General features: G+C 51.7%; 1 protein-coding gene across 7 annotated transcripts in view; it reads left to right on the top strand.

The window, feature by feature from the left end:
* Positions 1 to 967: 967 nt before the first annotated feature.
* cdc42bpab (CDC42 binding protein kinase alpha (DMPK-like) b) overlaps positions 968 to 13340 on the top strand; it is a 53299-nt gene continuing 40926 nt past the window's right edge. For all 7 annotated transcript variants that reach the window (XM_076016862.1, XM_076016861.1, XM_076016860.1 and 4 more), the window contains exon 1: positions 968 to 2009. In XM_076016862.1, coding sequence (XP_075872977.1) covers positions 1832 to 2009 — 178 coding nt within the window. In that variant the 5' untranslated portion in view covers positions 968 to 1831. The remainder of the gene's footprint in view (positions 2010 to 13340) is intronic.

Genomic DNA, 13340 nt, shown 5'->3' with positions numbered 1-13340 from the left:
TCGCAGGGAGTCCGCAGTTTCCATTCACAACACAACTGTCACCCCCCCCCCCCCCCAACACCCCAACACCCCACACCGCCTCCTGCCCACCCTTTCGGCGCAGCCCGGTCGCCATGATGATGATCTGGGATTTTGCCTGCAGCGGCAGTCGCAACCAGAGATGCTACAGAGCGACGAGATGTGCTCGGTGACTCGTGGGGAGGGCGTGGAAACAAAAAGCTTGGGATTTTCGCCACGGCGCAACAAAGATGGCCGACTTCAGGGGAATCCTCGCTGTGCGCATGCGTAAAAGTTGGGATTGAGCTAGAAATCATTGGGAAACAGCCACCGGAAACGGTTCAATAGAGACCAAATGGTGTCTAACTAAGTAGCAAAGGCGAGGAAATGATTCAAGAAATGCCCTCACAGTTGTGTATTCACCGCAAAAAGGCGGTAACGGGGGATTAAGCGGCCCTTGATTTTCTTTTAGCCAGCTAGCTTAGACCCGGTTTCCCAGAATCCAGCGCGGCGTCGCCGAGCTGGCTGTCTGCGGGGGGACAATCTCCTCCACCGGGAGTCTCTGGCAGCAGTGCTGCTGCTAGTTTGACTGCGCTGGGAGGACGGCAAAGAGGCAAAGCGAGCCACCGGCGGGGGAGGCAAGGCAGTCAAAGCAAAGGACGGACGGACGGACGGACGGAAAGGGGGAGAAATCAAGCTGCGTCCCGTATTTGGAATAAGACCGCAGCTCCCCTCCTGCTGCTCAGTAACCTTCACAAGAGGGAGCCGCAGAATTTTGACGGCTCCAAAAACTGTCGCAACTCTTCGGGAGAGGGGACACACTCTTCTTTTTTTCCCTCCCAGCTCCGGCCGTCGGGGTTTTCGGACTGTGGAGAAACTAAGAGAGAGGCGTCTGTCTTTTTTTTTTTTTGCGGACGTCGGAATGGGATTTAAAGAACGTCTCCTGCAGCAGTGAGTTTGAGAGGAAAAGAAAACCCGAGGCGGAATATCGTTTGGTTCCATAAAGGGGGGGGATAGGCTGAGTGTCGTCCGGGGGCCTGTTTAGCCAACTTGTGCGAGGACAGTGCGGTGGTTTTAAATTAAAAAAAAAAAAAACATGATGGAATTCTCCTGCGGAGAAAAGTAACCTTAAGGTTAGCTCGCCGTGGCTAGCTGAGGTAGCCGAGCCGTGCTAATAGCAGGCTGCTAACTAAGCCTGGTTCGCCCTTCCACTCCGGGAGGCAGCGCAGGGGCTTTGTAGCACTGCAGAGCTGCCTCGGCTTTTTCTCTCTTTCTTTCTTTCTTTCCCCGTTGCGTTTTTTTTTTTTTTTTTTTTTTAAATGGAGAATCCCACATATTCCCCGCAACACCACCACCATCAACAACCATCCGCCCGGGGGAACCTTTAACCCCCTCTTCCCGAATCCCACTTTTGGAGAAGACCGGGAAAGTGTCAGCTAGCAGCGGGATTGGGTCGAAACCAGGCGGCCCCAGGACGGTGGGAGCAGCCCGACTGTGATATTGTGACTTCTTTTCTTCACATATGCCCTGTTGAGAGGAGGGGGAGCAAGATATTCTAGAATGGGGCAGTGCTACACCTCTGGTCCACCTCCAAGTCCTTGGATGCCAGGCTGGAGTTCATGAAAGGGAAGAATCAACCCTTGACTTTAGATTAAAAAAAACCCAAAACTTTTATAGACACATCCCAGAAGTTCTTCTTCACCAAGTTGTGCCTGCCAACAGGCCTGGGAAGTTGTTTGCTCATTCCCTTCCTTCACCCTCCTCCTCCTCCTGGTTCACCACTACCACCACCATCATTGCACCAGGAATTGCCCAGCCGGAATACTAACACAACATGTCTGGGGAAGTGCGTTTGAAAAAGCTGGAGAAGCTGATCCAGGACGGGCCGGCTCATTCCAACGGCCAGTGCCTGAGCGTGGAGACCATGCTGGACATCCTGGTGTGTCTCTACGATGAGTGCAACAACTCCCCTCTCAGGAGGGAGAAGAACATCACCGAGTTCCTGGACTGGGGTAAGGAGCCGCAATGGTCTTGTTTTTTTTTTGGTTAACTTCTCCTCATCCCCTCCCCTGTCTCTTTTTTGGTAAGATGGAAGGCTGATAATGCTGCTGCTGGTGCATGCAGCGGGCGGCCCTCCTTTCCCCTCATCACATTCCTTTTATAGTAGCAGCAGTGCCTGGGCTCCCTTGGCCCAGCGCTCTTTCCCCCACTCAAAAACACTCCCAGACCCCAGAAAAGCGAGGGGATTTAATTTCCTGTGCAAAGTGAAACGTCTTTATGTAATTTTCAAGCGGGTAAGGCATTTTATATTGTGACAGCGTGTTCCAAGTCGCAGGGAAGACCATTAAAAAACGGGAGTTTATTACCAAAAACGGATACATGTCGTCAGGCGGGTTGCGGGTTGCGAGGAGGGGAGGGTGTGTGTGTGTGTGTGTGTGTGTGTGTGTGTGTGTGTGTGTGTGTGTGTGTGTGTGTGTGTGTGTGGGGGGGGGGGGGGGGGAGTCGGTGTACACAGAGGGGCTGTTAGATCTTAAACAGGCCCGTTTGGACTCTTGATTTAAGTCCAGGAAAGTTCTCATAAAGATGTCTCATCACTGTAAGCCTCGGCTCATCCCTCTCCCTGTCAACGCTCCGGCCCTCTTTGGATCAGGGTTTTCTAGCTCCCGACCCAACATGCCAGCTTGTTTTACTTTTTTGTTTTTTTTAACTTCACCGTGTGTGTGTGTGTGTGTGTGTGTGTGTGTGTGTGTGTGTGTGTGTGTGTGTGTGTGTGTGTGTGTGTGTGTGTGTGTGAGAAAGCCAGCCTTTGATAACTTCACCTCGCCGTGTCTCCTTATCAGATAGATGTGCAGTATACTGAAAAAAAGAGTTTGTTTTTGCCCAGATAACAGTGGCAGACGTGTTTCCGCAGGGCTCCATTAGTTTAAAAATCAATGAAGGAGGGGATTTTGTTTTGTTCTGTTTTGTTTTTCTGTTTTAAGGTAACTGCTGTCTTGTCACTATGGTTTTAAAAACAAGCTCGGAAAAACAACATACAGGATGGCTGGAGGACCACACACACACACACACATGCACAAACACACAACTCAATCATTCGTGCTGTGTGTGTGTGTGTGTGTGTGTGTGTGTGTGTGTGTGTGTGTGTGTGTGTGTGTGTGTGTGTGTGCGCGCTTGACATCAGGGGTTTAGTTTGTGCATGAAGCAGGAATGTGAACAACTCACCTTTTTTTTTTTTTTTTTTTGAACTGTGGTGCAGAGGCCCAGCCTGCTGCCGGAGCATGCCTGCCTGCCTGCCTGGCTGGCTGACTGACTGGCTGGCTGGCTGGCTGACTGCCGCCCTGCTCGCCTCCTAAAGCCCCTGGCGGAAGTGCCTGCAGCGGTTTTTGAGGCCGCGCTGGAGCAAATCGCCGCCTCTGGCTTTGAGGCAAATTAACGATACAACAAACCGCCGGCAAATGGGAACAAATAGTGACGGAAGAGCGCGCGCGGTCCGTCTCTGCTTTGGGTTGGGAGGCAGTGACATCAGTCAAACGGTGGCACGCTGGCTCCTGCTGTTTAATCTATGGGCTCTGCTGGACGTGGCTGAATCTGGTGATGTTTCTTGTATTGGGACACAGAGCCGCTCTCCCTATTCTTTAAAGGCCGAGCCCATCTGTGTTTATTCGTCGCACGCAGATCGTTTCCTTTCCAGCTTCCCATTCCTCCTCCCAGTCGTTGGCCTCCACTCCTCCGCTCGGTTGCGTCAAGCCGACCGACCCTGCAACAATGCCCGAGTGCCCCCAGCTTTTTTCTTTTTCTTTTTCTTTTTTTTTCAAAGGCAGAGGTGCCCTGGGCTCCCAGTGCCAAGTGATGACTTCATCCTGACATTTTCCCCCCTGTTGACACAGGAAACTTTGTCACCGAAGTTGGCCCAGACACAACAGGCAGCATGCGGGACGCATCCAGACACAGTCAGACCGGGGTCCATAGTGTCACTTGCTGCGTTTCCATGACAGTTTGTCGCAAAAATGAAAGCGATATTTCTAAAACTTTGACAAAGTACAATTTCAATTTGCAGGTGTTTCCATCCACTGGTGTGAAGCACATAAGCCGCAATTCTCGTGAAATCTCGTCCGGCGTCATTTATAATATTCCTCTGTTTGGATACGTCTGAAAAACCACCTCATGAGAGCGTCAAAACCTTTCAGCCATATTTGAGTGACAGGCTACAGGCTCCAGGTATCCTTTGTATGCAGGGCTGCAGGACAGGACTGATATTGTCCAACGCTACACTGCCTATTGTGTAATAAACACTGACCGGCTGTGTTTGCAGTGTGCGGAGTAGAGCTCTGTCCTCTCTGAGGTACGATGCACATTCACAAGACGATGGACCATAACTTTCTCAGCCTGGTCGTCCACACACACACACACACACACACACACACACACTAAGAACACGCTATAATGGAGGCAAAGCCCTGTTCTGTCCTCTCCTCTCTACATTTCCTCCCTCCTTGGCAGAACCTGCAGCCGCAGAGGGTCAAGGGAAAACTCACATCTGTTCCGCATACAACTCCCCCCCCCCCCCCCCCATGTGTGTAGTATGTGGACAATTACTGGCGAAATGTTGGCCGCGGAAGTGATATAATGTCATTACGACCCCCCCCCCCCCCTCGCCTCCCCCCCCCCACTCCCCATTCATGCTGACTGACGGAGGCGGGGAGTGAGTGATTGTGGCCTATGAGAAACAGATTGGATCAGACAGATAGCGGTAACACACTCAAAACTCACTTTAATCCCGTGTGCAGGAAAATGCTTCAAGGTGGGCCGCGTGAAACCCAAGACCCCTGAAGCACAGCAGTGACTACACACACACACACACACACACACACACACACACACACACACACACACACACTGGTAGTTTTTCCACTGTGTACCTGCGCCTCCTCCCCTCCTTTCCAAGGAGGAGCTAAAAAGACGACAAACATTTGTTTTTCCTGTTTAGCGACCTGCTTCCAGCTGAAACAGAGACCCCGGCGTGACCCACAGCCACAGGGGGAAACCATCCCGGGAAAGTCCGCTGTATCCTGACTCCGTGCATTACGCCGCAGCCGCCACTCTCTCTAGTGCTCGGCCCCCAACCTCGGTTAACCTGAAGGCTCTCTAGAAAGGAAAAAAAACACAAGAAGAAGAATATTGCTTTTGCCTTTTCTCTCCACGGATCAACAAATTCCATGTTGATGTGTGACATTTGGTTTCAGATTTACGCCGTCCCACACTGAAAGGAGAGGCGGATTCCTGGAGCGGCAGCTCAAACAGTCAAACAGTCAAACAGTCGTACACTCGCTGTGTTTTCTCTGCTGCCGCCCGTAAACTCCCCCCCCCACACACACACACACACCAACAAACTTCCACTCTTTAAAACCCTCCAAACATTCCTCAAACAACACATTTCTTGAAATCGGCCCTCTGTGATGTCAGAAAGCGTCATTTTGCGACGACACCCTCAGTTTGTTGCCGCTTCGGTTTGAGTCGGGCCGCCGTCTTTTACTTGTAGAATTACGCGAAACTTAAATATCTCGTTAAAAAGACTGCTCGCGGAATCTTGAACTTTTTTCTATGAGGCAAGTCGGACAAATCGAAGAGACCTTTTGCCCGCAGCCTCTCTTCATTGTCCCCAAAAAAACCACAAACACTCAGCATCCATCCAGACCAGCGCTCCTGGACTTCCTGTTTCACCTCCCTCCGTGCCGTCCTTTCCTGCTTTTTGTTTCGTCTGCGTTCCCGCTTGTTTTTCCTTTTGCAGAGGGGGCAGAAACGGCAGTGGCTGCCAGCCCCATAGTAAGCAAACACGATAGAGGCATCCTGACCCCCCCCCCCCCACTCCCACCCTAACACCCACCACCCCCACCCCTCCCCCACCACCATCCACCCAGAGTTGGAGTGAGCCCACGGTGGCCAGCTGTTGGGCTTGCAGCTGATATGTGCTCCACCCTGGAAGGCTTTCATTGGCAGCATGCCTCACGCTACTCACGACGGACACACACACACGCACATTATTGTGGTTTTGCAGAGCTCGGCTGTCTTACAGTTCACAGGCTGGAGTCCCTCCCAGTTACAGCCGCTGCCGGCCTGAAGGAATTTCAAGTTTGTTGCATCCAAGAAAAGGATTTGACTTTTTTTTTTCTTTTTTTTTTATAATCAACAGTGTTCCAAGGAGCAGCTGCATTTAAAAAAACATGTGGTTGTATTGAAGTGGCGTATAACCCTCGCAGTAGAAAACACATGTCGCTCTGTAGCTCCGGTTAACTGAACTTGACAGTGTGTGTCTGCTGCTGGTTCGCAGGTAGAACAAATAACCTGCGTGTGAAGTTCAATGTATGAGCTTTTCGATGCAGGGTCGAATCCACGAAAGTGCTGGGAAGCATTCCTCAAGGTCACAGGGGTGTCAAACTCAAACACACAGCCGGGCCAAAATTTCAAAGTTGGGACAAAGTCGCAGGCCAGCGTTGATATTTATTGAAACAATTCTTCGTCCAGATATAACAGTGAACCTTTTTATATGGACCCAAACGAGTTGACTACTGTCAGCAGGGGAGAGGGTGTTTACGGGTTCTGTCCAAGCCCCTGGGATCCAAGATGGCGGCCCTTTCCTAAAAGACCAGCAGTGAAAAAAATCGAGAAAGATTCGCAATGAATCGCATTTCGGGTCACAGTCGTCCTGTCAGCCGTTTTAAAGGCCTTTATTTTTGGATTGTGGTCTATGGGAAAGTTGCTTTTTGGGCTCGTGGGATTTCTTGCTGCAGAACCTCTAGTGGCCACTGGGAAAAATTGGCGTGCCGCCATATTGCCAGTCCGGTATGGAGTTCTTATAATACATCCATGGTTCTGTCCTGATTAATTGGCCTCACGGGCCAAATGCAATTACACTGCGGGCCAAATTTGGCCCACTGGCCAGAGTTTGACACCAGTGCTCTAGGAAGTTGTGCGGTCGGTCGGTCGGTCAGTTGGTTGGGTGAAACCCGGCGCGACTCGACATCACGCCGCATCGCTTAAATCATAAAGCATTTGGCGTGGTGATGCGAGGCTCGTGAGGGGGCGGGGCTTGGCGGGGCGCGCTCCTTGAGGATATCCTTGTCATCCTCGCCGTTTCCTGTCTGCGGCCGAGAGCAGGAAGGAAGCGAGCGGAGCCGCTGAGCTGGTCTGGACCCGGCGGGTTGATGATGTCACCTGTGGAAGTGAGACATCTGCGGCGCATTGTGTCACCGCCGCTTCCTGTTTGTTCACCCGCGTCCCCTCTAGTTTGTGTTGTGCGGAGGGGAAGGCGGCAAGGCCACACGCGGCCTCACATCCTCGACGGCCGAAGAGCCTCCATCCGCTGTCTGACGTCGTCCCGTCCTTGATGCCGTCCGGCCCTTTCGCTGTCCAGTTTGTCTTATTAAACCGACTCACACCGAGCCAAGTGTTCATGATGTCCAGGTCCCCCAGCCACAGCTGGACCTCCTGTACATTTAACATCAAGTCAGTTGAGCAGCTGAGCTGCTAATTGCAAGGTGTCATCGGAAAAGTGATGGGAGAAGCGGGCGGCTTCCTGTCTCCGTTTCCCAGAGGACCTTGCATTCGTTAGCCAGTCTGTGTTAATGCCCCCTGGATCTGCTGCTCCTCCCCTTCCCCCGCTCCTGCTCCTGCTCCTGCTCCTGCTCCTGCTCCTGTTCCCTCACCCGTTGTCCTCCTGCTCCTGTGCTGCTCCTGTTCCTGCTTCTGCTCCTTCTCCTCCTGTTCCTTCTCCTGTTCCTTCTCCTTCTCCTTCTCCTTCTCCTTCTCCCGCTCCTGCTCCTGCTCCCGCGATCAAGCTTGATTCCAGAGGAATCTCCAGAAGCTCTCTGCTCTCTGCTGGTAAAGACTTCCGAGCGTCGCATTGGGAGAAATCTGTTGCCGTGGCTGAGACGACTCCTCAACTCAAGGCAGCAATTTGCATGTCTTCCTTTTCCTCTGCCAGCACATTCTAGACCAGTGACACACACACACACTCACATAATCAGACATGATCAGTTTAGGTTGTTCCCAGTTGTTCTCTGCAACTCGTGGAGTAAATGATGCTCATTTTAGGTCGTAGTGCAGAAATAAACAAATCAGTTGAACAAAATCAAGTGACTGGTGAATCCAAACACGGAGTGACCTTATTGACTTTTAATATATGGGCCTCTCCAGCTGTTTCCAGTAGAACGGTTTCGTTAGTTAGAGGCTTCTCCGGTACTAAACAGCCGTCCACTCCATGGACAACTGGACTTGTTCTTGCCCTCCTGAAGACGTTTTGCCTTTCACCTGAAAGCCTTCTTCAGTTCTGGGTTCAGTTCAGAACTGAAGAAGCCTTTCGGATGATGGCAAGAAGAACAAGTCCAGTTGCCCCAACTGCACCCTTTCTCCACATCCACCTCGAGCCACAGACTGGAGAGATTTGACAGTGGACGGCTGCTGACAGAGAGACGTCCTGGGAGACGCTGCAGCTTCACCTCCGTCACCTCCGTCACCTCCGGTGCGCTGTTTGTTTATGTGACGAGAACGACACGATCCGGTTGAGAGGAATCCTCTCCTCCTTCTAAACATGTTTGTTCTCTCTCCCCCCCCCCCCTCCTCTGTGTTCTGTTGTTAATTTGCAACTCAGCAGTCACTTTATGAGCTCGTCGTCGCTGCCAGTCGGTCGCCATAGCCCTCGTGTCTGTGTCATGTTTTATGGATGGAGCTGCAGCACCGCGTCAGCTCCGGCTCTGCCTGCTGCTGCTGCTGCTGCTGCTGCTGCTGCTGCTGCTGCTGCTGCTGCTCCGACTCTCACCGCAATTAGACGATTAGAAAAGAAAAAACAAACAGAATAAATGGCACGTGAGCCAATGAAGTGGCTTCAAATTAAATCCACACCAGCCGTTTATTTATGATCCCTCCGCTCTTTGCTTTTTCTTTGCTTTTTTTTTTTTTGTCCCTCTGCTCGTGCCGTAGCAGAACTGAGGGTGGAGGGCTCAACTGCTGGGGGCGGGGTATGGTGTGTGTGTGTCTGTGTGCATGTGGGGGGGTAATGCTGACTCAGACCCCAGCAGCCCCTCATGGCCGCTGTGGAATTTGGAGCAGAGGTGCAACATTAGAGAGCAGCTCTTGTTTAGATACGTCCAGGTTTGCACACCTCCCTCAGTCCATCCATCCATCCATCCATCCATCCATCCAACTCCAGGTCTGTTTCCATCAACCTTGGAGCTGTAAATAGAAGGTGCATCCATCAGGAACAGGAAAAGGGAAAAAGAGAAAAAAAAAAACCTTCCCAGGTCACGTGAGCTGGAACGTTGACATGCTTGTTTTGGGTGATTGGAAAAACAAAAGGTTTGTTTTGCACTGCAGCTGCATCGGAAAATGTTCTCACATTCACTGGATGAAAGGATGTGGAGGAGGAGGAGGAGACTGAGATTTTTAGTCGGTCAGGGGGGTGGGGGGGTCTGACGGAGAAAAGAACCCTCAGCAGAAGTGGTGACGGCTGAGTGAAGGAGGTCGTCGTCGCAGAAGGATGCTGTCCGACTTTTTTTTTTGTGTCTCAGTGTCGCTCCTTCCTATTGGCTCTCCTCCGCTCTGCCTCCTTCACCCCCCGCCCAACCCCCCTCTGCTGTATCCCAACTTTGCCTAGTGACATGGGAGGCTGGGCTGCCTGTGTGTGTGTGTGTGTGTGTGTGTGTGTGTGTGTGTGTGTGTGTGTGTGTGTGTGTGTGTGTGTGTGTGTGTGTGTGTGTGTGTGTGTGTGTGTGTGTGTGTCCCTGCTTTCTGCAGGCTTTGCACCAGTTCTATCCATCGTGCATGTTTGCAGCTGCAGAAGACACAGTTGTCTTCTTTCTGAGCAGGCAGGGTTTGGGGTTTGGGGTGGAGGGGGCGGGGGTTACGAGAGTTCTTGTCATTAGCCTGAGCAGCAGAGACATGCGTGCATGCGTGCATGTAGGAGGGGGGGGGGGGTTGATTCGATGGAGCAGCGCAGTCACTCCAGCGGCGTCCTGACAGGGCAGAGCTGAGCTGCATCGCTAATGAAGCTCCTCTGCAGCGTCCACACACACACACACACACACACACACACACACACACACACACACACACACACACAGTTGCGCCGAGGCTTCGAATGTGTAGTTTGTGGAGAATAAGATCTCGTTGGTCGTCGTTGCCCTTTGAATTCCTTCAGGCTGAATCTGGTCCCACTGAACTGAACTGAACTGGATGCTGAGCTGGACAGTGGGAACGCTGCTGCTGCTGCTGCTACTGCTGCTGCTACTGCTGCTGCTGCTGCTGCTTGCCATGCAGTCGGCGTAGCTAACTTTAATGTAGCTAACGTCAGTATCAGTCATGTAAGGAAAAGAAAACGTTTTTGTTCTGTCACGGAAATCCAGTTTTTGCCAGTTTACGTACGCTTAAATGTCACTTCATAAAACCCAGGATTTTATTTATTTATTTTTAAAATCTCACGAGGGACTTTTTCCGGGGATGTGAACATTTTTCTTTGTGTATATGTAAATTAGGTCTGCAACGATTAGTCGATGTAATCGATTACGCCGACAACATAAACTCGTCGACACGGAAAATCTAAGCGGTTAAGCATTTAGGTTAAACAGAATTCCAAATTGGTGAAAATAAAGAAGATAATTGTGAGTGCTCCAAAAAAAAATAACCGACAGGTTGGTCAGCAACAAAATGAGCCGTGAGTTGCAGCCCTGATATAAATAACGGTGCCTCCAGGACTCAGTGTGATGCAGAACTAGGAGCTCAGCTGCGAGTGTGTTTGCGTGTCTCTCCTCATCAGTCCACTGTGACGGCAGCACAGCAACACGCTGTAAAGTGTCAGTGGGATTTGAGAGATGAAAGGTGCAGCAGCACCAAGGTGACCTGAACCCGAACCTCGGTGTGAGACTGGCTCGGCAGTTTTTGCTGAAGCGTCGCAGCCCCGACGTCCTCTCTCTCTCTCTCTCATCCGTTACGGGGACGACGCTGGTGCAGCGGTGACCTTGGGATGACCTTGGCTCGTGTTGCAATGGCCACTTTGACGGTGACCCCCCCGACACCCCCCCCTCCCCCCTCCCCACTCCTCCCTCCTCCCGTTCTATTTTTAAAGTTCCTCCTGCAGAGCCACACTGCTGCTGCTGTGTGCTCGGCCTCGGTCTCAGTGGAGACGCATGACTTGAATAAAGTCCAGCAGCAGCTCCTCCTCCTCCTCTTCCTCCTCCTCGCCGGCGTAGCACCACCGCCGCCGCCGCCACCTGAATGGAGCTCATTGACGCCGCGCGGCCACCACACGCATCCCATCTGCCACGTCTGCGTCTGAATGGCCGCGTTTGTCTCCACGTCTGGGCAGGCAGAGAGGATTGTCGTGGACGCGGTGAAGCTTCCTCCCACCCTCACCCCTCCGTCCCCCCCTCCGTCCCCCCCTCCGTCCCCCCTCCTATGTGAATCTCGTGAGCTGTTTCCACCTGAGCATGTGAGCGCCGCCGCCTCCTGTCGTTGAAGGTCACGCCACAGACGCAATAACGTGACACCAGGCTGCTGGGAAGTGAATGAAATCAGCCCCGAGTTCCCGGCGCTCCTCCGCCACCCTGTCCTCCCTCCCGCCGTCGATCGCTCATATTTGAGTTTGTGCGGAAGACGACAAGGTTTTTTTTTAAATTGTTTTTTATTGGGGCTCAGTGAAGTGCAGTGAAGCGTCACTTGTCGTCTCTCTGGCCGTGACACGTGCGCCTTGTTTGCCTTATTTGCGTCACACGGCAGCGATTCCTCCGTGATTTAATATTTCTGCGCTTCCTTTTTAAAAATGAAGACGTTCCATCTGATACTGCTCATCTCACTGTCGTCTTCCGTCTCGCCTGATATGATCAGGTCTGGCAGTCTTCTACCCAAGTTGATCAAGCTGAGAATTATTCCTCCAGCTGCTCATCACAAGCCCGGCCGCTGCAGCTGGACGCCCGCTAGTCTGAATGCTGTTGATGTTTCCTCTGTGTAAATGTGTCCACAGTGTGTAAGATTTAGCTCGTGGTAAAAACTCAACATACTGCCCATCAATAGATCCACTCCAGTGTTGTAGGTGGATCAGGGGTTTTTCCCCCAGCGTTTATCATGATACCAAATAGATCTTCATGAGTTGTTCTGACCTGTGAGTCTATCCTGTGTTGTGTGTGTGTGTGTGTGTGTGTGTGTTTCTGACTGAGGTGCAGTGACAGACAGCAGTGTGGGTCAGTTGTCGGTCAGTCTTATTATTATTCATCAGCTTTGCAGCCGTGTGACCGCCTGCCCTCGTCACAACAAGGCCCCCCCCCCCCCCCACCTCCTTCAGCCACCACCACCACCACCACCACCCACGCCGACTCAATCTTCTTATCTGTGAGGTCAGCGGTCTCTTCGCTGTTATCTAGGTGTTTTGCTTGCTACTCCACCGCCGCCGCCGCTGTTTGTTCTCGCCGGCTTACACCCTCAGCCCCTGAGCTGCTAGCTTAAGTCCTGAGCCGCAGCTCCTGCCTGCGACTCCTGTCACAGTATCATTCATTTCTGTGCAGCGGCTCCACGTGCACGTCACCACCACCGTGCTCCGTCCTGTTCCGACACGCCCGACGACTCTTTCCAAATGCATATTTTTCCGGAAGTTTCTGCTCGCGGCGCTCGTACCCCTTTCCTCTGCATGCTATAATAAGCAGCAGAGATGGTTGTTTTTGTTGTTTTTTTTTTTTGGCTTTGTCCTTTGCGGACCACTGCAGCAGGAGCAGGGTGTACTTTTTTTTTATTTTTTTCATATGTATAAATAACCTTCTCAATCCTTTCTTTCTGTTTTCCGTGCTGTAAAATAGTCATTTAGTGGCTTTCCTCCTCTTTTCTTCCCTCTCTGTGCCAGTAAAGCTGCACAACCCGCTCATTCCTCTGTGAAAAACAGGAGCGCCAACTTAGTTGTAGTGTAATTACAGTATTACATGTTTCAGACACCCAAACAGGAAGTGCTCGGTCACCTTTTTTTTGTTTTTTTCCCACAAAGCCAAGGTCACATCAAAAGTGCAACTTCCGAATTGAGCTTATTAAACACATTTACTCATCTTGAAAAACTACCAGCGTTGTTGTTGTCGTCGTTGTTGTCGTCGTTGTCTGTTTTCTGTCACTCTCTATCTCTACCTGCTCACTGCATTGTCAGGTTCTGAAGGTGAAGAAAACACACACGCGCGCACACACACACACACACCCAGCCCGGCAGGCCTGCAGAGAGAATAGAAAGTGTTCTTGGGTTACTTCCATCATGACTCACACGGCCGGAGGGAAGCGAGCGCGTCGCCGTGTTGAATAAAGACGACCTGGCTCGTCTCCAC

Source organism: Nelusetta ayraudi, unplaced genomic scaffold, assembly GCF_046127955.1.
Source record: "Nelusetta ayraudi isolate G7.1 ecotype Tasmania unplaced genomic scaffold, CSIRO-AGI_Nayr_v1 ptg000238l, whole genome shotgun sequence".
Lineage (NCBI taxonomy): Eukaryota > Metazoa > Chordata > Actinopteri > Tetraodontiformes > Monacanthidae > Nelusetta > Nelusetta ayraudi.
This window is presented reverse-complemented; position numbering and strand designations above follow the sequence as displayed.